The following is a 27219-nucleotide window of genomic DNA, read 5'->3' on the forward strand; positions in this document are numbered from 1 at the left end:
AGAGGTGACCTGTGCCTGACATACAAGGCCATGTCCAACCCAGAATTGATGAACATGCTTTACCTCAAAAAATCTAGATCCCTCAGAACTACAAGGGCGGGAGACTTAAACCTTGACACAGTTATTAATAGGACGTGCTGGAGGGACAGATTCATCACCCAGAGACTCCCTATGCTGTGGAACAAAATCCCGGTACATGTGAGGCAGAGCACCTCGCTGGCTTTGTTCAAGAGAAATCTTGACCAATGGATGGGAGATCGCAGATATACCCCAGGGATTATCTCAGTGTCACTGCTTGACAGAGGCACAGCAAAATAATGGGGATAGTATCCTCCAAACTAATGGGGTGGCGAAAGCCACAAAACTCTGGGCTAGGCTTATAAATGCCCTTGGGCAGATAGCCTAGTATGAACCTATGAACAGTAGTTTTATGTTTGGGTTTAGCTCTTCTTGGAGTTCATGTAGGACGCAGCCTGGGACACCGTCTGGTCCCATTGATACTGTGTTTTTTGCTTTGGAGAGGGCGGCTTTTACCTGAGCATCTGAGATGTCAGGGGGGCAGCACTCTGCTGGGACAGATATTTGCCCTTTTGGTGGGGAGTGGGGGGGGGGGTTGCACTGAACCTGTCAGCTAGGATGTTGGCAATGTCTGTGGGTTTGGTGTATTTTTTGTTATTTTGGACTAATTCTGAGCATATCTGGGAATTCCCACCCAGGTTCCTAACATAACTAAAGAAAGCCTTGTGATTATCCTTAGTGTCCTGTGCAATTTTTCTCTCGAAGCTGGCCTTAAACGATTTTATGAGTGCCCGTAGTTTTTTGCTAATACTGATCAGAGATGCCTTCCCTTTTTGGGATTTTGCTCTATCATGTAGTAGCGTCCACCTTCTATTGTATAGTTTGTTTATGTCTGTGGTCCACCAGACAGGACGTCTGCCTTTGGAGGATTGGGTCTTGGTTTTATTTGGGATTGCATGGTTCATGCATTCCTGAAGGTGTTCATAGAATGCGTTTATAAAGGATTCTGCGGTCTGGGCCGTATTTTCCACAGGCCCGGGGGCTTTGAAGGATTCCACCTCGGTTTTGAGGACTGTGAAATTTGCTTTAGAGAAGTTTTTCACTGTGGTTTTCTGGGCAGGGGGTGGGGTCGGGATGTGAATATCCAGTGAGATTAGTTTATGGTCTGATCTTACCAGTGAGGGATACACTTCTGGTCTGGAGCATAGAGTCTCCATGTTGGTGATGATCAGGTCCAGTATGTTTTCCCTCTTGTGGGAGTGGTAACAAGTTGTTCCATAGCATTTGAGTTTATAAATTCTAGGAACCTTTGGGCTAGGGTGTTGGAGCTAGAGTAATGCTCCCAGTCTATGTTTGGGTAGTTGAAGTCGCCCAATATAATGGTGTTTGGAGAGACCTTCATATTTTCCAGTGTTTTCAGGAAGGCCGAGTGGGATTTCTGTTTCCTTGTCCTTTGGAAACACAGGGATGTCATACCCAGCTGATATCAATAAACATTAGGGTGTCTACAAAATATCCCAACTAACAAACTAAAACAGAGAGTAAAAAGGTCACACAGATAACCATCTGCCATTTAGCTGAAACACCTGATATCCTTAAAGGGTGATTTGCATTTACCCCACAAGGCCTCAGCTGCAAGAGGTTTAAGGTATCACACAGTGAGAAGTCTAGCTTTGCTAGATTTTTCTTTTTGTGTTTTTTTAACCAGTTGGTTATACATGCTTTCTGGTCATACATACTATCTATTTAAAACAGAAGATGCCAGATATTATTCTGATTTATATGTATGCATTCTTTCCCATGGTAAAATATCCACCACATCTCTTAATTTATATAGTCACATTATATTCTTAAAAACTTCATTTTCCTTACTCAATTTTTGTTGTCTTAGTCTACCATTCACAACCCTCAAAGTTATCAAGTTCCAGTCCCAAGCAATCAGCCCTATAACTGGAAGGAACTCAATCAGTCCTCCATGACATGCCTTATTTCCTATACTCAAAGCTTTGAGGGAATGCAAAACATAATTAATGTCACTCTTTTGCCTTCCCAGTTTCCTCTCAGTAAAACATGCCCCCCCCATTCATCAATTTTGCTATCTCTATGTGGAGTGTAGCACCCCCTTCTTATTAATGTGATAACCCCCCACCTTCCTACCTTTCCCTCTATAGCATTTGCATAATATCCTTCTTTAAATCCTTTGTTAATGCTCATGTTCTTCTCTATGTAGATGTGTCTACTCTAGCCATTATAATTTCTGCTTTACTTTTTTTGTAAATTTTTTTTGCAACTTTCCTTTGTCTATCAGGCTAAATATATTTTATGTTATTATGTTTAACCTCATTTACTTCATTTTAAATTCTTCTCTTATTCTGGCCATTTACACTCATTATCTTGTAAGTGGTTCTTTCTTCTTACAATTTAAGGAGGTTAGTTTGCATAGACTGCATTTCAAATACCTTTTTTGCAGCTGGAACAAAACATGAAAAACTTAGTTTAACCATCAACTCATTAAACAAGTCAAAAAGTATATACACACTCCTCTCCTGGAAAGTACACCTCTTCCATTTGACAAAAAGGGCCCCTCTTTCCTTTTTGGTGTATGTGCTTCTATTTCAGTAAACGTCAAACTTAAAATCTCTATCACTGTCCACCCTATGGAAGCTTATTTATTTCTCCTAATAGTCACCTTCACTTATTTCAAGGTAGTATTTAGTTTTACCATGTTCCCTTGTATTTGTTAACGGATAGCAGTTACTTGCCTTTTCTCAGTGTGTTTGTCATTGGTTCACTGGCCCTTTTCACGGTTGTCCATTCAAGTCTTAAACCCGTTATTGTATTCCAATGCTTAAGTCCTCATTGAAAATCTCGTCACTGCTTTGCTGTAATTGTTTCCCTCTTAATCATTATCCAAAGTGCAATTATGTTACTTATTTTATGTTCTTTCTGAAATTCTTCTTCTTTACTTCACAAACTTTGTATATTTCTCTGTTATTTATTCACTATGCTCACCCCCTACACTTCTGGTGGAAGAATCCTCCCTATTCCTTACAACATTCCTCTGTTGCATTCCTTTTTCAAGTGTAATCAACCAAATTGGGTCTATATTAGAATTGCAAAAGCTGACTTTTGCGAATACAAATTCATTGACATATAAATGTCGATGTACTACAAGAGCGAAGTACAAAAACAGCAAAATTCAGAATGCCGAACGTCTTTCCGGAAGCAACAGTGCCATACAGGTAAGGTAAACCTAACTGAACAAACCTAATGTAAAACACTTTTCCAAATGTTTTTGCAGGCAAAGCCCCCCTGCACTCCCCACACCCCCCTACTTAAATATACCAACTTCGAGACAGCACTACAGTGGGGAAAAGGATTTATTTCCTCATCCCCATGATCACCCTGCCGGCCAAGGAAATACGTTCGGCATTCTGAATTTTGCTATTTTTGTACTTCACTCTTTTAGTACATCGACATTTATGTGTTAATGAACTTGTATTCGTGAAAGTCAGCTTTCGAGATTCTAATATAGACCCAACCAAATTATGTTCCTGTCATATACAGCTTCCATTTTCTTCCTTTTAAAATTTAAACTATATGACATATAAAACTGCAGTGGTTATTTTGCTTAATGTCCCTTTTCAGATTTTGTCTTATAACATATGCTAAGATCTTGCCAGTGACACTTACTGCAGCCAACTAGCTCATTTACGATTCATCCATCAAGTGGATTACCTGTTTCTAGTTCACGTGCAACTTGCAGGTAATTCCATTTGCCTTACTATAGTCCTGTACATCCCATTACTCTTCACCATACATGTTAGATCAAAGAAAAAGCAAAGTTTTGAAGATATTTTACCTTGCAGAAACTTTTGCAGTCTCTACATGTGACAGTTCTCCTAAAACATATACTGCAATCTGCAATCACCTATTTTTGCTACAAATGTCTTTTGTTTTTTTTTGTTCAGTCCAACAGCATTATTGTCTCTACTATTCAATGCAATTTTTTTCCTCTTGTGTTCACAGTCTGGGTGATTACTGCTTAACAGAGGAGATTTTAGTACTTGTATTTTTTTATGCCACCTCAATCTGTCCTGGCCATCCTCATTGTAACTTGTTACTAGCTTGTCTGTCACTATCTTGGTATTTTTTCCATCATCTTATTTTCTACTGTATTTTCATGAGGAAAATCATGAAGGGTTACACAAGCTACGCCTCTCTTTCCTTTTATCTTTCCCCCTTTCATTTTCTTTCTCCGAGCATCTACTTGTACAAATTCCCTGAATTTTTCTCTCTCTTCTAGGGCCATTTCAAAAAAGTTTTTAGCCCCCATAGGGAAGGGAATTTTCTGTATTTCCAGATAAAATAGCAAACACCAAGTTGCAGTTAAAGCATCCTGCTTAGTGGAATAAGTTTGTTCATTCTCTGTCTTGTGGTTAGGGAGTAATCCTGATCTGTGAATACTCATGTCCCACTTGCACAAAATTCCCTTTCTTATATAGCTTTGCCAAAATTTGATCATTTAACTGAAATGTTTAAACCTTTAACATGACTGGCCCTGGGTATCTCTTTAAAATCCTGCTGACATAAACAGTCTATGGTCTCTACTTAGGAGTGTCTTCTCTTGAAGAATCCCAGTCTATTGCCTAACTTGCACTACTATAAAGCCTTTACACAGCCATTGCCTTCTACTGCTTCATGGACATTTGAAAAATAAGTATTTTCCCTCCGGATCCTGATCTTACAACTTGATCAGCTTTTCCTTTGTTCTTCCTCTGTGGCCTCCAGTTTAGCCAGTTTAAATGTATGCTCTCCATTTTTCTTTATTTCTTCTATGTCATCTGAATGAGTATTCAATGCCTGCTCAAATTTACCTAGTCTTTTATATGTCTTACTAATATACTGCATCAATAAGTTACTCATTTTCTGCACTCACTGTAGATTTTGTCTATTTTCACTTGCATTTTCAGAATCATCCCTTCGTCATGGCCTCTTTCCCCTATTATCTAGCAGTTTTGTCCATTGCACTGTGTATAACAATTCACCACTTCAGTAGTGTTATCGGTATACTTTTTAATGTAATTTCTCCTTTATTTCATCAAATAGGCTGCAGGGCTTTGTTGACTTCCCTCTTTCAGTAAAATATTTAAGGTGAAATATCCATTTTTATGCTGTTTAGCAATATTAAAGGCTAGAGAAGGTAGAAAATGTGCTTTTTCAGTTTTATGTCATACCAGTAGTCCCAGATGTTTTAATCTTAATGTCCAAAGCTAAGTAAATGGGACATTCTGGAGGCCTGGGTACTACAATGCAAATCAGAAATATCCTAAAAATCTCATGATCATGACTTAAACAAAATTGTCCATCTGCCTTCCTACACACTATTAAGCTGAAGAATACAAGTTGGTACAATGCTCTTTGTCAGAAAGACTCAAACATTCCATTCCATTAATAGGTCACACAGATTACTCAAAGACTGGTCTGAATAGTTCACAATTTATCTTCTAAATACATGATAAAACATTTAAATCCCCCAACCCAATATCGATTACGAAAGACCATATAATTTATCCTGAAGTCTGAGTTCAACTTGGACTTGCTTGGCCTCAGAAGGAATTAGATGCCACATATTTTTTTATAATGACCTAATTGAGCCAATAATCTCCCCAAGCTGTCCAAACCTCAATACAAAGAATCCTACCTTGAATTATAATAATTAATATTTTCATTTCCCAACTCCCAACTAAATCATAACTCAGTAACAGGAACTCTATCATGCAAGTAAAAACAAACTCTGCCAAGAATTAATTCATTCTATATGCCTTACCTTACATAGGTTCAACTCTCTCATAAAATCTGGCATTAATAAATGATTCTGTCATAGTACATGTGGCTGTGAATGACCTGAGACATACCTCCCTGGACTACATGAAGAGAGACATGGAGGAGCTCTTGGATTATGTAGCCCAGGCGGGTATGACCCTAGCCCTGTGCAGCATCCTACTATCACTCAGAATGATACCACAGTACAAGCAGAAAATGATTGATTTCAACAACTGGCAAAGTTTCTGGTGTCATTCTAAGGGGATCCAATATCTATCTGCCTGGGGTGACACGACTGATAGACCTCGATGCTTTGCCAGAGATGGCCTGCATCTGTCACCTCTGGGCTTCCGGATACTGGCCAAGGCTCTTGCCACCCCTATAGTGCCTTTTTTAGGTGGTGTTCCAAAGACCAAATGACCACCATAACAGCTACAAACAAATGCAATCTGAGGGTCATGCTGCTCAACGCTAGAAGTCTAAATCTCAAAATGCACTCGCTCGAAGCACTCCTTAAAATGGAGAACATCGACATTTGTGCCGTAACACAGACCTGGTTCAAGAAAGCAGAATTCACCCCTGCACTACCAGGCTATAACTCATTCCACACCTTTCAGCCCCAAAACTTGGACTGACGCTCCAAAGGCGGTGGTGTTTCCATATTTATAAAGGATGCATACACCTCCAGACTAGTAGCCCAATATAACTCATCTGAGATACTTCAGGTGCAGCTAACATTGGGTACGACAGCAATTCAGTTTGTAGCCTGTTACAGGTCCCCAACCATGTCCCAAGACTCACACTCCATGTTCCCAAGTTCTCTGGATAATATTAGGGTCCAACCTAACACACTCATACTGGGTGACTTCAACTACCCCTCCATTAACTGGGAAAACTACTCATGTACCAATACACTTGCACAACATTTCCTAGACTTCATTAATTCAAATGCCCTGGACCAGCTCATTCTTATCTCCATGAGAGGTAGCAACATTCTTGACCTTGTCATTACTAACATGGGCGACCATTGCTCTACACCAACAGTCAACTCCTCCCTGGTTAGATCCGACCACAAACTAATCACCTTGGAAATCCACACACCCCCACCCCCTCACAAAGGTAACCACCATGAAAAACCTCTCCAAAGCTAACTTTGGGCTCCTAAAAACAGAGGTGGCTAACTTCACGGCACCCATGCAAATGGAGATCAGTTGCATGACCACCGAATCGTACACCAATGCACTGTAGAATCACATGCACAAATGCATGGATCTCGTCATACCCAACAGAAATAAGATGCTCTCCAACAAAAAAAAGAAGCCAATCTGGTGGTCCCCTGCCATAAACAAACTCTACAACAGGTGGAGGAAACTGATGCGGAATAAGGTAAAGTCCCAAGACTGGAAAAACTCCCTTATCAGCCTCAACAAAAAGTTGAGATCCCTCATCAAATCCTCTAAAGCTAGCTATGAAAACAGATTTGTAGCAGATAGTAAATAAAACCACAAGGCCTTCTATAGTTATGTACAGAATCTCCACTGCAATACCCAGACTTGCTCTGAACTACTTCACAATGGTGCCTCCTATACCAAGCCAACAGGTATTGCCAATATACTGGCCGACAGATTCAATGCCAACTTTACCTCTCTCTCCCCTCAAGGGACCAGTCACAATACCAGAAGATTGCCAGGCACCCAGTATTACTGCTGCACAGCTTAAAACAGCACTGTCCAAGGCCAAGAATACAGCTTCTATGTGAACTGACAATATCCCTGGCTGTGTTCTACATAAACTACAGAATGAACTGGCACCTCACCTGTGTGCCCTGTTCAATCACAGCCTCACCTCAAGCTTTGCCCCTACCAAATGGCGCACTGCTACAGTCATCCCTCTCCACAAAGGAGGAGCGACTACAGACCCTGGGAACTATCGCCTCATTAGCCTGATGAGTCTGATATGCAAAGCTATGGAATGCATCATCATGGACCTAATAAACAAGGATATACAGAATCTCCAAACTCTGGAACCCACACAGTTTGGTTTTCTGAAGGGTAGATCATGCCTGCTCAACTTGCTCAACTTCTTTGAGTCAGTCACCAGAGCTGTGGATGAAGGCAAGGTGGTTTATACAGCCTTCCTTGATCTGGCCAAAGCTCTTGATACCATTCCCCACTCAGGAATCATAGAAAAACGCACTAAGCTAGGCATCAACCCCTATATCATTAGGTGGGTTGCAAACTGGCTCACAGGTAGAACCCACCGCGTGAAAGTAGCTGACTCCAAGTCAGACTGCCAACCAGTCTCGAGTGGAGTCCCATAAGGTTCGGTCCTGGGTCCTCTCCTATTTGGTATCTACTTCTCTGAAGTCCAGGCCAACAAGAAGGGACTCTGGCTGACAGAGTTTGCAGACAATTGCAAGTTGGGAGCTATTATTAATTCCCCAAGTGATGTTGACATCCTGCAGAAAGACCTCATTGAGACCAATGACTGGTCTCAGAACCAAATGCCAAAAAATGTGTCGTCATCCCCTTTGGGAAAAACCCGGTTCCCATGAATTACCACATCAATGGTAGTCCACTGAACACAGAAGGCATTATAAGAGATCTGGGAACACAGGTTGACAGCAACCTCTCTTTTGACCACCACATTGCCACTGTGGTCAGAAAGTCCTTCTATGTGGCACATACTAAGGGTTTTGCATCCAGAAAGAAAGAGGTCACCGTCTCCCTCTACTCTTCCTTCATTAGGCCAATCATTGAGTACAATGCTTCATTTGGCATGTACCTCACTAAACACCTGCAATAACTGGACAGGCTGCAAAAATACCTCAGAAAGAGGATCCTAGGCCTTAAACATTTGTCCTATATGGACAGTCTAAAAAAACTCCAACTATTCTCTGTCTCATATTGCCTACTTAGAGGCGATCTCTGCTTGACTTACAAAGCCATGTCTGACCCAGCTCTGTTAAAAATGCTACATCTAGAGAAATCCCAATCCCTCCGCACCACACACTCCAGAAACCTCAACCTCATTACCGCAATCAACAGAACATGCTGGAGAGACAGGTTCATAACCCAGAGACTGTCCATGCTATGGAATAGACTTCTCATGCATGTCAAGCACCTCACTGGCCCTCTTCAAGATAAATCTTGATGAGTGGATGGGAAATAGAAAATTCACCCCAGGGATCACTCCAGTGGCTTTACTCAACAGAAGCACTGGGAACTAAGGTCAGGTGGCATGATGCCAGGGTAATCCTATGGGCTAGGCTTGTTAAAGGCCCCCAGGGCCATTAGCCTAGTACACACATATGAACCTATTTCCAAAGCATTAGCAAATATATTTTTGGAAACACCAGACCATGGAATAATCACAAAACTAATTTATTTATTTTTGTGTTAAGCGGAGGGTCACAGCTAGGCATAACTGGAAAAGGCTAAATCTAAGTAGAAACTTTGAGACTTTCAAACCCCTCTAGGAAGCCTGCAAGCTTGTAAATAAAAGAAGCAAAAATCAAACTATTTTCCAAAAAGTGGGAATTATGCCTTATAACCAAAATATTTCTAGTGGAACATCAGGGATAACATACTTGGACAGCACCATTAAAAACAAATTAAACATACGTACACTCCACAGCTAGAAAAAATTTAAAAATATATTTACTACCATTTACTACCACATTGTTGACATCTCCTTTCCACACTCATAATAATTTAGCTATCTGACAGAACAATAAGCTTCTAAATATTAAGTCCTACATTTTACTTTTAAGCAATCATATCCAAAATTGAGGGGGGGGGGAGCTAACAGAGAAGTCTGAAAACAGAACCCTAAACCAAATGCCACACACCCTTCTCAGTCTTTTCTTTGGATGGTGTGATGATGTGAGGTAGTGCCAGCTGTGCCAATGGGAGCAGGGTAGTGCAAGTGTAACACATGCCAGCATAGCTAGCTGAAGTTTTGTCATTTGAAAATCAAACTGATTTGTACAGATGCTTATGCTAAAAATGTATTTGTAAAGTTGCTTGTGTTAAACAAAATATCAACAGTGGGTTCTGCTGGACAGAAAAGAAATATACATGTATGTCAGACTGTATTGTTGCAAACGTTTAAATGTATATACTGTAACAAAGGATGATGGAAGGGAAGAGGTTAAGCTCAGCCCAGCTAACCTTAAGAAAAATAGCCTGAAATTAAATTACTTGGTTTAGGCCATAAAGATTTTGTTTCACAGCTCTGAATGCAGCCAGAGATGTAATGTCTGTGAAAAGCTGGGGCTGGGATCCTACCATTTTGTCCTTAGTTGTGAACTAATTGCTACCATGGGGTGCCACAAAATGGCCTGTTAGACTCTGCAGGAAGGATCAGAGTGTTGAAATTGTTTTACAGTTTTCAAATGTTGCAATAGACATTAGCTAAAGTTCTGTGTGTGCATTGTGACACATCAGTTTCAAATCCTGGCTCAGTTGCTAGTGAGGGGGTAGTGTGAGAACCACAAAGTCAGGTGACCAGGTGTGATGTCATTCTGTAACCAGCGCTGAAACTGTATTTGAACATTAGTGGGATATGTGTTAGATGCACTTTCTTATTAGACCTGACAAGAGACACTCATCTAACTTCATCTTGCCTTGCTTTAGTAAGTAGCTAGGGAGTAGTAATTCTTCAGTCATTTAGGAATATATAGTGAGATTAGCTAAATGTTGTTTTTTCTGTATCTGTCGGAGTCTTTCCAGTTGAGTTTTTTTTATATTTTCTGTGATTGAAAATCTGATGTTTATTGTAAATAGATATTCAGTACTTTCATGTTTTTTTATATCTATACCTTTCATTGTGGCTGGTCTTTTAGGAAATATTTAATATTTGAGAACACTTTCACTTACTTAGTGGCACTGTGGCTCCACTTTACTAAAAGCCTTGCTGTTTGGTCAAATACTATTACTGGCATAAATATTAATTTTACTAAGTGTAATTGGGTATCCTTGTAAGAGCCTTAGAGTAACTGGCTGTGGGTGTTCTGGTGGCAGTGTATCTACCTTATAGTCTGGGTTGATGTGGCAAAGGTAGTAAGCTGTGGCAGCCTATCCAAGGTGTGTGTGTGAAAATCAAATCTGAAAGAGTGAGTGCGTGTGTGTGTTTGTGTCAACTACTTTGAACAGGGACACTGACAGCACTGATTTCACAGACAGTGATGGAGGACTCAGCTTGGAACACCTGACTAAGGACAAAACTCTATATCTGTATCAGTGGGGAGTTTTATTTAGAGCTTGGACAGAAAACCCAGCCTCAGGACTGGAGTGTGTATTCCCTGTGTGCTCTTAAAGGAAACTGTACTTGATGCAGAGAGCTGCATCTGAAAATAATGTGTCTATGTTTTTTCAGTGAACGTTCCCTACTGGTGGCAGTGGTGGGATTGAGGCTCCTTGATCACTGGCCCTGAGGAGGGGCATCACATGTTGGTGACCAGTGGTGTGGATATTGAAACTTTTGTAGTCTTTAAGCAGTTGTCACTAAAGCTGTTTGTACTCTCATCAGCATTTGTCACAACAATTTTATTTATTTGTTTTTGTAGTTCAGTTTAGTCAGGAAAAACAGGCAAAGATGTCAGCAGAGGATTATGGTAATCTGACAGTGAAGCAGTTGGCTAAGGTATGCACATCCAAAGGACTGGTGCATGACAACCAGCCTAGAGAGGAAATGATTTCAGCCTTAATTGCAGCTGCAGTACAGACCAGCAACCAGTCTGGTGATGGGGATGTACAGGTGTCAGAAACAAGACAGTTCATCTTTTCCTCAGAGGACTTAAAAATCCATCTGGAATTAAAAAACTTGAAGTGGAGGCAAAGCGCATGGAATTAGAATTGGCAGAGAGACTGCAGCATTGGGATGTTGAAGGAAATGAGAGACTGTGGTATTTGGAGGCCAAAGAAAATGAGAGACTGTGGTATTTGGAGGCTGAAGGAAATGAGAAGCAGCATCAACTTGACAGGGGCATGCTAGCTGTTTGAAGGGAACATGAAGGTAATGGGAAAGGGAATAACTAAATGCCAGAAGCAACAAAGATCAGTAAATTTCTTCCACAGTATAAAGAAGGTGATAATTTTGATAGTTTTATTCATATATTTGAAAGAATATGTAAACAGCATAATGCTGACCAAGGGCTCTGGGTATGATTCCTGACCCCCTTACTCCATTGTAAAGCTGTAACTGCTATTTCTAAATTGTCTGATACTGATTATTTAAATTATGACAAGGATAAACAATGTTTATTGGAATGTTTTAAGTTAACACCTGAAGCTTACAGGAAAAAAAAAGTTTTGTGAGCATGGACAAAGTCAGATGAAAGTGTATGTAATTATATTGCTGAGCTAAGCACTTATTTTCATAGGTGGGTAAGAGGGTGTCAGCTGGCAAACATTTTATTTGGGGGGGGGGACAAGCCCTTATCACGTTGTCTGAGAACATGAGAATCTGGTTGGCAGATGGGAGTTTAACTCTGCAGATGAGCTGAGGAGAAATGGGGATCTCTACTTGGCAAGCATGGCACCACTGCAAAAGAAGAAGATAACTAGTACTCCACATGAATATAAGGGAATCTATGATGGGCAGCAAAAACCACCCCAACAGACTCCACCAGTAAAAGGGGAAGCCACTAGTTCAGGTACATGGCCAGGAACAGGGTTTAGATGTTTTAAATGTAACCAAAAAGGCCATGTAGCATGAAAATGTCCTCTGAAGCAAGGTGGAGAACAAAAGGTGAGGAAGCCAGCAAGTGGGAATATCAGTATGGCAGTGGTAAGTTGTCTGGACATAACAAGGATACCAAACTATCACCAGAGTTTGTATCCTTACTTGGTGGATGGAAAACAGGCCACTGCTAAGACAGATAAAGCCTTTGACATAACCACTGTGAAGCCAGCAGTGCTTAAACAAAAGCAGTACTTGCTTGGACAGTCCATTCCAGTCAGAGCTTTAGGAGGACCCCATTCCAAATACCTTTGGACAATCCCTGCAAATGTCTTGATAGGGAATGATTCTGAAAATGCAGTACCCTGTGTGCATGCAGTTGCATGCAGTCAGGCTTGGAGACAGGCATCTGGGTCTGGCAGCCTAAAGGAGACACAGAATGACCCCACACCTGAAGCTGAGGTTGGTGATGTAGTTATTTCAGGGAGAGAGCTACCATATAGCAGTGAACCTAAAGATGCACCACAGCTGCTGACAGGTACTGATGTTCCCTTGGACAGGGTGACTGCAAGGGCAGAGGTGCATGGTAGTACCTAGGCTAACAGTGAGGCACTGTTGTCAGAAGATACCAGACTTCCTTTGGAAGGGTAGCTGGGAAGGGTCACAAAGATAGATTTGAGACAGGGTCAACTCTTGGACTCTACATTATGAGGCTTGAGGCAGGTAGCTAAGGAGGCACCTGATTCTCAAGGAAAAGTGGCGTCTGTACACTGGAACAAAGGATTACTGTACAGAGAGTGGACCTCTGGGGGGGGGGGGGGCTAGAGGGTGAGGTAATACAGCAGTTGATAGATCCCAGAGCCTACTGTCTGGCACTTCTATCCATAGCCAATGACATCCCTTTTGCAAGTTAAACTGGCATAAAGCATACCAAGAGACGTACTATGCAGAGCTTTTATTGGCCTGGGCTTGCAAAGGAAATAACAGTGAACTGCAGAACCTGTGTGCAGAGTCAAAAAGTAGGCAAGGCAGAAGACAAGGCCAACATTCCTTTTCTTTGACTGAGGAGCCATATCAGAGGGTAGCTATGGATAGTGTGGGACCTCTGTATACCCCAAATTCCACAGGGAAGAAATATATCCTAGTGGTAGTAGATTATGTCACTAGATACCCTGAAGCGTTGACTCTGTCTTCCATTGAGGAAGGAAAGTTGGCAAATGCTCTGTTAGATATTTTCAGCAGCGTACTTTTCCCAACAGAAATACTGACTGACAGAGTTGCCAAATTCATGTCAGACCTGCTGGCTTATCTGCGAGAGCACTGTGGGTTGAAGCACCTAAAGACTGCCCCCTCCCACCCCCAAGACTGCTGGTCTTGTGGAGAGGTTAAACTCTATACCGAAGACCATGCTAATGGCATTTGCAGACTAAAAATAATAAAACAGGCGAATAGAGAGCAAGTGCTCTAAAGGCTAAAACACAATTAAAATAAAATAGAAAGTAGCACATGAGCACTCCAAGGTGACCAGAACACATTAAAAATCCAAAGACAATAGATTTTGAATCTGTTCTGGTCGCCTTGGAGTGCTCGTGCTACTTTCTATTTTATATGCATTTGCAGACTAGTTTAAGAGAAAGTGGGACAAATATTTGCCCCACCTGCTGTTTGTATACAGACAGGTACCAAAGGAATCCACAGGTTTTTCACCCTTTGAGTTGCTGTATGGGCATAGGCTGAGGGGGTCCAAGGATTTGATTCGTGATGAGTGGGAGGGTGTGACTCTCACAAGGAGTCTGTTGTGGTATATGTCCTAAACCTCAGGACAAGTCTTAGGGAGCTCATGGGCTTGGCCCAGGAGAACCTGGCAGGAGCCCAACAGCAGAAAAGGTATAGAATGACAAGAATCCTTGAACCTGAGAGTATGCTGTGGGGCAGCAGGTTATGGTTCTCATTCCAGTCAGATAAAATAAGCTGTAGGCAGCTTGGGAAGGACCCTTCAAAGTGGTAAGGAAGATCAGTGATGTTAACTACATGGTAAACCTGCTAGGCAGGAGGTGGGGGTACAAACTGTAGCATGTAAACATGATGAAGTCTTACCATGATATGGTTGCCCTTGTACTGAATATTTGTGGTGGGTGGCAAGAGGAGTCTGTGGGGGATCTGGTGACTGATCTCCTCAGTAAGTCTTGGACTGACACCTCAGTGGAAGGGGTAGCAATATCCCAGTGGCTATCCCTTACCCAGGTTTGAGAAATCAGAGCAGTGTTAGGGGAGTATGGGGACATGTTCACTGGGAAACCTGGGTGCACCCACCTGGTGCAGCACAGTGTGGATATAGGACCCCAAAGACCTATCAAGCAGGCCCTTTACAAGGTGCCTGAGCGAGTGAGACTGACTCTGAGGAAGAAGTTACAGGAAATATTGGAACTGGGAGTAATCCAGGAGTCCAGCAGTCCCAAGGCCTCCACAGTGGTGCTGATACCAAAGAAGGATGGCAGCACTAAGTTCTTTGTGAACTACAGAAATGTGGACTACAGAAAACTAAACAGTCACACAGAGTCAGATGATTACCCCATGCTTAGGACAGATGCCTTAGAGCAGCTGGTGGGGGGGCTAAGTATTTGACCACTATTGATCTGACCAAGGGCTACTGGCAGGTAATATTGACTCCCACCACTACAGAGAGGTCAGCCCTTGTGACTCTTCTCGGATTACAAGTTCAGAAAAATGCCCATTGGGATGAAAAATGCCTCAGTGATCTTCTAGAGGCTAGAAGATTGTATCCTAGCAGGAGCAGGAGATTATGCCCTTGCTACCTGGATAACATTGCCATATACAGCCATTCCTGGCAAAAGCACCTTCAGCATGTCAGGGAGGTCCTGGGCAGACTGCTAAGGGTTGACCATTAAGCCTAATAAGTGTCAGGTGGTTATGACAGATGTCTCTTACCCAGAACATAGAGTGGGGAGAGGTAACATCAGGCCAGAACCTTCCAAAGTGGAAGCTATTCAGGCATGGCCTGCCCCTGTTACCAAAAAGCAGGTGAGGGCATTCTTGGGGACAGCGGGGTACTATAAAAAGTTTGTTCCCAATTATAGTACAATAGCTGATCCCCTTACAGACCTGATGAGGAAAAACAGGCCAGATATGGTTGTGTGGACCCCAGCCTGCGAGCAGGCATTCCAAAAGATTAAAGGGGCTTTGCGAGGTCCTCCTGTGTTAGCCAGCCCAGATTACAGGAAAGAATTTGTTGTGCAGGTGGATACTTTAGACCGTAGAGTGGGGGAGGCTGTATTGATCCAGGTCTCCTCAGAGGAAGAAGGCCACCCAGTTGTATATCTCAGCTGTAGATGCCAACCCAGGGAGGAATGTTATGCAGTTGTAGAAAAAGAATATTTAGCCATAGTATGGGCACTGAAAAAAACTTTACCTCTATCTGCATAGAAGGAAATTCACTGTGGTTACACACTACAATCCCATAACATGGCTACATTGAGCCAGCCAGCAAAATGCCAAGTCTTTAAGGTTGAGCCTTGGGTTGCAGGCATATGACATGAAACTGCAGCACCATAGTCAAGTGAGCAATGCCAATGCAGATGGGCTCTCAAGACAGGATAAGGGTTAATGTATTCCCAGACAAGCTCACTTCTCATAAGCAATATTTCACCAATGTTACTTGAAAAAAATAGCTTAAGTCGTCAAACTAGGAAGAGATGTGATGATGTGTGGTAGTGTCAGCTGTGCCAGGGGGAGTAGGGCAGTACATGTGTAATATAAGCCGGCATAGCTAGCTGGAGTTTTTTAAAATAATTATAGTCATTTGAATATCAAACTTATTTGTACAGATGCTTGTGTTAAAAATGTATTTGTAAATTTGCTTGTCTTAAAAAAATGCATCAACAGTGGGTCCTGCTGGACAGAAAAGAAATATACCTGTATGTCAGTCTGCATTGTTGTAACTGATTAAATGTACATATTTTAACAGAGTATGCTGGAAAGGAAAGGGTTAATTTCAGCCCAGCTAACCTTAGGAAAAATAGCCTGAAATGAAATTACTTGGTTTAGACTATAAAGATTTTATCTCACAGGTATGAATGCAGCCAGAGATGTAATGTCTGTGAAAAGCTGGGGCTGGGATCCTACGCCTTTGTCCTTAGTGGTGAACTAATTACTACCCTGGGGTGCCAGAGAATGGTCTGTTAGTCTCTGCAGGAAGCGTGGAAGTGTTGTAATTATTTTACAGTTTCCAAATACTGCACAATACCTTATCTAAAGTAGTGTGTGTATTGTGACACATCAGTGCCAAATCTTGGCTCAGTTGCTAGTGTGGGGTAGTGCAGGAACCACAGAGTCAGGTGACCAGATGTGATGTCATTCTGTAGGCCACACTAAAATTGTATTTGAATATTAGTGCGAGATATGACAGACGCACTTTGTTATTAGACCTGACAATAGACACTCATCTAACTTCATCTTGCCTTGTTTTAGTAAGTAGCTAGATAACAGTAATTCTTCAGTGAGTTAGAAAGATATAGTGAAATTAGCAAATTTTTTTTCGTATTTGTCTGAGTCTTTCCATCTGTGTTGTTCTTTTATATTTCCTGTGATGAAACTCTAGGGTTTATTGTAAACAGATATTTGGCATTTTCATGTTTTCTTTTTTATTAATTATTATTACATATATGTATACATTTCATTGTGGCTGGTTCCTTAGAAAACATTTAATCTTTGAGAGCACTTACATTTATATAGTGGCAATGTGGCTACACATTCTTTAAAGCTATGTTGTTTGGTTAAATACTACCATTTGTATAAATATTAATTTTACTAAGTGCAATTGGGTACCCTTGTAAGACCCTTAGAGTAGCTGGCTTTGGGTGTTCTGGTGGTAGTGCATATACCTTATAGTCTGGGTGGACGTGGTAAAGCTGGTAAGCTATTCCAGCCTTTCCCAGGTGTGTGTGTGTGAAAAATCAAATCTCAAAGAGTGTGTGTCAACTACTTTGAACAGGAACACTGAGAGCACTGATTTCACAGAAAGGCTGGTGGAGGACTTGGCTTGGAACACCTGGCTAAGGGCTCAACTCGATAGCTGTGTCAGTGGGGAGTCTTATTTGGGGCCTGTTGAGAAGGCCCAGTCCCAGGACTGGAGTGTGAATTCCCTGTGCGTTCTTAAGGGAAATTGTACTTGGTGCAGAGAGCTGCATCTGAAAATACTGTGTGTCTCTATTGTTTTTTATCAGTGAACATTCCCCACTGGTGTCAGTGGTGAGGACTGAGACTCCTTGATCACTGTCCCAGAGGAGGGATGTCACAAATGGCATCAGCCATACTTTTAACCTTTCCCCAACTATAGAAATTGCACCTCTATGACTCATATTCCTACACTGCTATGTCAAAAACTGTCTCCCTCAAAAAATTCAGACCTATTTCCATTATTTGTTGAATAACAAGGCTAAGCAAAAGAAAAATCCTACATACTCAATTTATTGACCACATTAACAAATGTGACTTAAATATGACTTACTAACTGATCAACTGGACACAATACCTCTACAGCAATTTATTATGTTATTCATACAGTCTATTAACCAGAAACAAACAAAAAAATGTACATGTTGAATCCTTAACAAGCAAATTCAGTTCAGAATGTCACTTGCAGTTAACTTTTATTGCAAAAAAAGTACATCTGACATCACAGTTGAGCCCTTAATCAAAAAATGGACTTCATCAGAACTAATTCAATCAAATGACTTCATCACATTTATATACTGTTCTCCAAATAACCAACACCTTCTTAAAGAGACAAAACAGTAGTATTGCTATGTGCCTAAAATATAACAAAAATAATAAAATAATATTATATACACACACACACACATATATATATATATATATATATATATATATATTAGATTCACTTTATAACCTCAAAATGCTGAAATATCGAATTTCAGTATCTCGAGACTATAAAACCGAATCCACAAAACACCGACAAAGAAAAACCGCGAAACCACATAACCGAAAACACCGCACACACTACACTAAACATACAACACAACACCCACATCACAACATAAACAAAAAAACAACACACATACACAGCCCCATACCCCCCTACTTATATATACTAACTCCGAGATCGCACAAACACAACACAAAAGCTCACTCACACACGCACATTCTCTGATCCCTCACACACACACTAACTCCCACTCAAATCCCTTACAAAACACTCACTTACCTGACATAACACCTACATCCAAACACGGTACCGCGCACCAACAAAACACAAACCCGGACATTACGTAGCGCAACTTCATAACCACGAATTCGACATTTTTGACATACGTCAAATTCGCGATTATGAACGTTCGCTATTTTTACCCTTCGACTTTATAGCTTTGAGTTACTGAAATTCGACATTTCAGTATTTCAATGTTATAAAGTGAACTCATATATATATATATATATATATATATATATATATATATATCAACTTATAATTTGTTTTCCTGACATTTTTTAAAACAAATTGCTAGAAATGTGTTCATTTAGACCCAGAGGGGCAAAAGCATTAAATTTTACTTGCCAAAAACAGCCCCTATACTCCAGTCTCGTCTCCCAAGTGCCACCTCTCGAGTCCAGAACTACAATTTCCAAAATACCGTAAAACCTTAATAAAATTCGTACACTGCTCACTATGTTTAAAAAAAGTATTATTGGGGTTATTTTCACATTGGAACTATGTTCATAAATTTGCTTTCTCAAAGTTCTCGTTTTACTTACATAAAAACAAGAGCACATGAAAAAACAGCAATATACACAAACTGTTACTTCCACAATGCCCTGTTTGTAACTTCAAGGTACAATTAAAGTTACTACCCAAGGAAAAGCATTCTTCCACCAAAATACTAGCACACTGGTTACAGTGCCCACACTTATGGGTAGCTTTAATATTTGTCCTCCTCACTGTTATCACATAACTTTCTTTTTTCCAATAATGCTCTCATATTGCTTGCAGTTTTATAAACAAAATTTGGATGTCCACCCCCACAATTATCAACAGAACTGTTAACTCTAAAAATAATCCAATTGTTTTTAATAATGTTCTTCATATGGACTGAACCTTTATTAAATTGTACAACAAAGGCCTTTTCAAAATATTATTCCCCCCTCCGATTATCAGTCAACATATCAGAATTATCTATAGTCAAACCAATCCCTAAGAGAGGTTTAAATCTAGTACCCCTTGCTTTTGTTACCTCCTCATAGATTGTCTACACCAATTGTTTTGGGTACCCTCTATCATAAAACATAATTTTTAGTTTCTCTTTTTCTTTATGGCAAATCTCAATACTAGATACCATGAGAATGTACTCACATAGTTTGCGCAAGTTACTGGTGAAACAATTTCTATAAATTACTGCCCATAAACTGGAACCAACTCTTCAGGCAATCAGGAAAGAAACTGATTATTCAGTTTTCAGGGGGAAAAAATGAGACAATGGCCAAGAAAATAATCCGTGCATACTTCATAAGCTTTTGCTACAGTGATATTCAATACCTCAAACAACACCAGGTGTGTGTGTGTGTGTGTGTGTGTACATATATATATATATATATATACACACACACACACACACACACACACACACACACACACACACACAAACATATGTGTATAAATATAACTATACATACATGTATGTGTGTCTATGTATATATACACACATACATATACAGCTACTTAATAGTGCAACTGTCATTGTTTTCATTTTCTTGTATCTTGGCTCTGCACATTTACCAAGAGTTCTAGTTATAAATCTGCACAGTTCTTCAAGCATTACAATTTCTTTAGAAGTTAGCCTACACAATAAGGTATAGCAATTCTGGTGAATAATACTTTACGGAAACTGCATATTCTCAAAATATTCAAACCAGGACTGTAACCGGGAAAAGCCGAAAGACACAACAACAACTACTGTTCAAATTGTATTAATCAATGCAGTATCACTCAGTGTACTATTAAATAACTGTTACTCTTATTTATTTTACCAGTAATGTACTGTAAATGTTGTAATTTCTCACAAAATGTTCAAAGCAATACTTTTCCAATAATGCACTAAGCCAATGTCATAGTGTTTTATGTATTATTTACTCAGAATCAGTGCTAATACTGTTGTACATGGATGCTATTTTGCACAAGGAATTATCTATAGTCAAACCAATCCCTAAGAGAGGTTTAAATCTAGTACCCCTTGCTTTTGTTACCTCCTCATAGATTGTCTACACCAATTGTTTTGGGTACCCTCTATCATAAAACATAATTTTTAGTTTCTCTTTTTCTTTATGGCAAATCTCAATACTAGATACCATGAGAATGTACTCACATAGTTTGCGCAAGTTACTGGTGAAACAATTTCTATAAATTACTGCCCATAAACTGGAACCAACTCTTCAGGCAATCAGGAAAGAAACTGATTATTCAGTTTTCAGGGGGAAAAAATGAGACAATGGCCAAGAAAATAATCCGTGCATACTTCATAAGCTTTTGCTACAGTGATATTCAGTACCTCAAACAACACCAGGTGTGTGTGTGTGTGTGTGTGTGCCAATGTCATAGTGTTTTATGTATTATTTACTCAGAATCAGTGCTAATACTGTTGTACATGGATGCTATTTTGCACAATTGTTTTATTTGTCATTGGTGCCTAAATTGTGGCTAAGAGCAGTTCTTAAACAAGTCCATCTACTCCTTAAACATGTCTACATAAATAAATAAATGTAGATGGCTCTGCTTACAGTGATACCCAGAGGCAAGCATCAGTACACCCCTATATGTACATCTCCATACTATTCACCCATACCTACATTTACTGCTTTCTCAGTCACTACTATAGTCATGGTGTAGAATTGCAAAGTCTAGTCCCCTAATACTCCTGGGGATGAGACACGTTGGCTCCAACTGCTCAAACCTCTCTACTTGGCATGTCTTTGGTGATCAGACTGCTAATAAAATCCAGCTCACTAGTAACAAAACTGGAAATAAAATCCTTACACTTACAAAACAAATGCTGTAATGCTATTTTTATGGAACTGCAACTTTTTTCTTGATCAAAAAATGTTTTCTATCTTGTTGCATGTTATTTAATACTGCGATGTGCAAGTTGAAAAAAAAAAAATAAGCCAGCCCACCTCATAAAATGAAACTGAATATATTGCTCCAGTAGCTGGTAAAAGCTCCAGGAGCACTCAGCTGTATGGCAAAATGTATAAAAAATAGATAGATGAACAGATGCATTTAATACATTATCAACGCTCAGCATTAAGAAATAATTGTCACAGAATGAGTACCTGTGCCAGAAAGTTTTCACAGTTTTGGAATTTAACATCCACAGCGCCTTACAAATGGATGCAGGGTAAATAATGAAGCATAATATGATATGTACTACAGCACAGTTTATTTTCCCTGTTCTATCCTCTATGTTAACGAGAATAAATGCAAGGACAAAAAGGCGGTACGAAATGCAGCATGCTGGGAGTAGGTAAGTGGCAATGACACACTACCTGAATTGGCTTATTAGTCAAAACATCATCTTATTTGGGCAACATAAGCTACACTGAGCATTACCACTAAATGTATATGCCTATATGCAAACTGAAGTTTTCAGAAGGTAGCCTGGTCTACTCAAACTACGGTACAGCTTTTCACACTCAAAATATGAATACATATTTAAAGGAATGGATGATTTGAATATCAGTAATAAACAACCCCTGTTACTTATCTCTTGGATAGTCCTGAGCAGGACTGTTCATGATATTTTCTTCAACTTCTCAATACTGAACATACACGCAAATAAGACTTAACTGGTAAGATTACTTCAGAGATACTTGGGACTTACCAAAAACAAGTAGCGTTCCTGGGAAGAGGTATTGCGAGCTGCTAGTTTGAGAATTTGTCCTTCTTTTATCAATTCATTTGAAGGGTTTACAATATCTTCTTCTTCACCCAGCATTTCATGGATTTCTAACAGTTTCTTCATGTTCTCCTACACAAGAAAAATACCAACAAGAATGCTTTCATACACTGAATAACATACAAAGCACACAAAGCAGCCTCAATACGACAGCATCCATTTTTAACACAAGTTGCTTCAAATGCTGACCTTTCTTTTAACTAGTCCTGAAATGGATTTTGTAAACTTAGCTCTTTAAAAAAGTACTTGAAAATCAAGTAAAGTTATCAATTATGACACAATATAAAAATTAGAGGATGCCATGAAAGCAATTATGAAGAAGTGTAAGATAAAAAGTGAGAATTAGGTAGCTAAATTTATTAATTTATTTTATTTTATTTTACATTTGTTGACCGGGCTAGTCCAACTGGATATATTTCCATTTTCAGCAGAGGCCCGGGGAGAAAAGCTCCACATTTAGACAAAAGGAGATACATCATGAGCACAATTAACAAATACAGACTGGTAGGATATAGACAAAGAAAATGGTTACACAAAAGAATAGAACTTTACCTATGTAGATAATCCAAATAATATCATAATACACATTATTACCTAATTCTGAAACCAAGAAAACAGAAAGTGTAAGAGCAGGGAAAGAGAAATGAAAATGTTACCAAAAAAAAGAAAAGGACTTAACTTCCTAGGGAAACTAAGTAACATCATGTTGAACATACTAACATATTTTAACACCAAGAAGAGAGAGTGTAAGATCAAGGAAAGAGAAGCAGCAATAGAGAGAGAGCAGAAATAAACAGACAAATACTTGTTAGAAAGAGATTCATAGCCATAAGGAGGAAAAATGAAGAGGAGGAGTTTAAAGAGGTAGAGAAAGAAAGCTAAGGGAAGAAGCAGGAGGTACAGAAGAATAGGGAAGAGAAAAGAAGGATTAACTGAAGGAAATTACTTTAATCAGGATTAGAGCAGGGACACATCCAGTGGCTTTTAAGGTAGATTCTGAGTTTTTGTTTAAACAGAACAGTAGATGCAATGGAAGTAAGTTCGGTAGGAAGTTGATTCCAGTGTTTTGCAATGGTATTCGAGAAAAGGGAATCACCTGCTAGGTTATTGGATTTGGTTAAGGAAACTAGTAGTTTGCTTGATGAACGGAGGGAGTTCAGATTAGAGTAGGGGGTTAAGAGGTTAGGTGTGTTGTGGGGTTGGTAGAATGCTCTTTGGACAAATGTGAGTTGGGAAAGAAGCAACATGTTTGTCAGTTCAAGCCAGTTAAGTTGCTGCAGATTCAGACAGTGGTGAGTTCTGAAAGGTTTACCAGTAACAAATCTAGCTATATTATTGTACGTGGTAGATAGTTTAGAGAGATTGTTTTTCTTGAGGTTAGTATAGATTGGTGAGGCATAGAGAAGAGTGGAAATAAGATGAGAGTGGGCAAGAGTAACTTTGGCTGGGGAGGTTAAGAAAGTTTTAATTCTATAGAGAGAGACGAGTTTTCTGTTTACAGATTTAATGGTATTGTTGATATGACAGTCAAAGGTAAGGTTGTTGTCAATCGTGACACCTAGCAGTTTGGTAGTAGGGTCAGGTAATATAATAGTTCCATTGTTAGATAGGATAGTAAAATCTAATGTAGGGGATCTGGTAGTGGGCTTAAAGAGTAAGAGTTTGTTTTTTTTAGCGTTTAGGAGTAGGCATCGTTTTAAGAACCAAGTTTCAACTTTGGAGAAAACAGCTTGAGTATTAATTTGAAGTTCAGAGATGGATTTAGCAGAGCAAATTAATGTGGAGTCATCAGCATATTGTATATAAGTAGCCTGGGGAATAGCTATTTGTAAGTCATTTATAAAGAGGGAGAAAAGAAGTGGTCCAAGAATAGAGCCTTGGGGGACCCCAAGTGAGATTGGGAGAAGGGATGAGAGTTTGTTATCCCAGAGAACGGCTTGTTTCCTGTTTGTAAGATAGGAACTAAACCAGTGGACAGCCTTAGATTCTAAGGAGAGAGATTCAAGAATTTGAGAAAAAAGTTAGGGGACTGTATAGTGATAATAGTCACACATTACCTATCAACTAGAATCATACTCATCTGAATCATATAACTGTAAAGATCACGTCTTAAGTATATTCAAGAAAATGCCATTGATGACCAGTAGAAACTGTCAAGAGTAACAGAATATACATGTAGAAAATGTCATTGTTTGACTAATGATTTCATATTTAGTGGTAATCAATTCTACATGTGGGTGGCTTTTTAGTTTTTTAAAACAGGCATGCACACCTTTTCTCAGCTACCCTGATTCTAAGTTGTATGAAAATGTTTTCCATGACAAAGATGGATGATAAAGTAAGAAAAATGTTTGTTTTAGTGGTATCCAAACAGTGACACATATTGAGGTGCTGGGAAAGTTTTCTTGGAGTTATGTGCTGTGTAAGTTTGCTGAAACATTCAACATTAATTTGTAACTGTAACAGTATTACCCACCATCTTGCTATTACATTTTGCAAAATGGATAATTTCTTGTCTCATTTACCTATACCGTATGTGACTATTATCACTATACAGTCCCCTAACTTTTTTCTCACATTTGCTTGATCTCCATCCATACCCCACAGTTTACTAATAAACATACAAGATTCTATCTCCTGCATTCCCTATCCTGCAATTCCTCTCCTCTCTCAACCCTGTACTATAAGATATATATACTAAGTACATTATAATAAACAAAAATGATTTACCTATCAACTAGAATCATACTCATCTGAATCATATAACTGTAAAGATCACATCTTAAGTATATAATCTCCTAAGTAATATCTAATGTCTGTAATAAATGTGCAAGTATGTTTCATCTATTATATGTAAAAATGTGCTATACATTATTGTATATTCTTTCTTGCATGCGAAAACATTCATTGTTGCTATGTAATAAGCTAATGTAATATGTTAATTGCCTAAGGAGCTTTTCTCCCTGTGCCTCCATTGAAAATGGGCACCCACCCAGTAGGACTTTCCCGGCAAACAAATATCAAATAATCAATCAATCATTCTGCTGTCATCTCATATTTTGCATGATCAAGATGGAGGAAAAGTTCATAAAACTACAGCTATCTGAAATTTCCTTATAAAAGGAACTATTCAGCATTATCTGAAGAAGCCACGGTGGTGCAGCGGTAGCATTGTCGCCTCACAGCAAGAGGTTCTCCCGTTCGATTCTTGTCTGGACCGCCTTCTGTGTGAAGTCTGCATGTCCTCCCCACGGTCGAGTGGCATTCAAAAAACATGTGTAAACGGGCGTGCCTTCGTTGAAGGTTGGGCGTCGAGCTGGCATCTCGGCACCATAAAAATCTACTGCCAATCATTAGTGGACCGGAGTTCCACTGTGGCGACCCCTAAATGGGAAAAACCAAAAGAAGAACAACACTACTCATGAAAAGAATTAATGAAAAGATCGCACCAAAAATGTAATGTTTAAATATAAAAGCAAGTTGACAGTTATACACACACACACACATATATATATATATATATATATATATATATATATATATATATATATTCAACATTATCCACAAAATAATCAACATCCTAACTCAAAAATCTCAACTTCATTTTTAAACAAGCTTTGAATACAACAAACAATAAAGCTCAGACAGCAGATCAAAATAAAAGTGAGATGATAATTAAATGGCATCACTTGTAGTACCCAATAATGTTGAAAAATATGTCAAAATCCATGAAGTTGATAAATGATATACTGCTGAATGAAATAACATGAAGAGCACCAGTGACTATTGTCACATGCAAGCAGCATCCTCTGTTTCTGCAATGGCATCTTAAGTTGTTAGAAATGTGCTTGGTTCCTGCAATGACCATGTGACCATGTAAGTTAGCAGAACTGTGGTCTGTTCCTGATACTGCCATGAAAGCAGCAACTAGTTCTATTCCTGCAGTAACCTCACAAGTCAGTATGTCACACATAAGAAACATATTCTGTTCCTGCAATGTCCATGGAAGTTGCTAGAAATATGTACTGTTCCTGTGATGGTCATACAAATTAGCAGAAACATGTTCTGATCCTGCAGTGACCATGAAAGTTAGCATAAACACATTCTGTTTCTTGATGGCTATATTTGTCAGTAGAATTAAAGTAGAATTATATTCCCTTCACTGAGTGGACATGTAACTTAACAGAATTATATACTGTTGCTGCCATAGCCATGGAACTTAGTAGTCATACTTCATATGATGACAATGTAAGTTTTCACAGCCATGTTCTGTTCCTGTAATGGTCATGGAACTTGGCATACATATGCAGTTCTCAGGTGAAAGCCAAAATCCTTTACATTCCAATATTGCTGTTCTATACAAAGACAATTTCAGCATCTCCACCGCCATTAAAAGATTAAAAGACTGCCTTACCTTAACCACTTCTGACAAGCCAGCAACTGAGGAAGCAATTCCAGCAAAATGCTTGGTCTCAACACTGTGATAATCACTTAAACCTTGAAAAACACATACAGTTACATGCTGTGTTCAAAAAACAATAAAAAACTAAGCTCTGCAGGGCTAATCAACAAAGGTTGATTTGTAGAGTCGCTAGACTGGCTGCAGGGCATTAAAAAAGTGTGGCCTAAAGTGGTGGGAATTTAACCAGCAACTGTCCGGCAGTGGCTCACAAGATCCTTTAAACTTTCAAGTGCACTATTTTGGCTTATT

At 39.5% G+C, this 27219-nt stretch overlaps 1 protein-coding gene across 5 annotated transcripts in view; it reads right to left on the reverse strand.

Moving 5' to 3' along the window:
* Nucleotides 1–27219, reverse strand: part of FGD4 (FYVE, RhoGEF and PH domain containing 4) — a 1935878-nt gene that overhangs the window by 206504 nt on the left and 1702155 nt on the right. For all 5 annotated transcript variants that reach the window (XM_044088116.1, XM_044088113.1, XM_044088111.1 and 2 more), the window contains one exon: nucleotides 22434–22580. In XM_044088116.1, coding sequence (XP_043944051.1) covers nucleotides 22434–22580 — 147 coding nt within the window. The remainder of the gene's footprint in view (nucleotides 1–22433; nucleotides 22581–27219) is intronic.

This window comes from Protopterus annectens, chromosome 11.part0 (assembly GCF_019279795.1).
Source record: "Protopterus annectens isolate FY-2018-M chromosome 11.part0, PAN1.0, whole genome shotgun sequence".
Taxonomy (NCBI): domain Eukaryota; kingdom Metazoa; phylum Chordata; order Ceratodontiformes; family Protopteridae; genus Protopterus; species Protopterus annectens.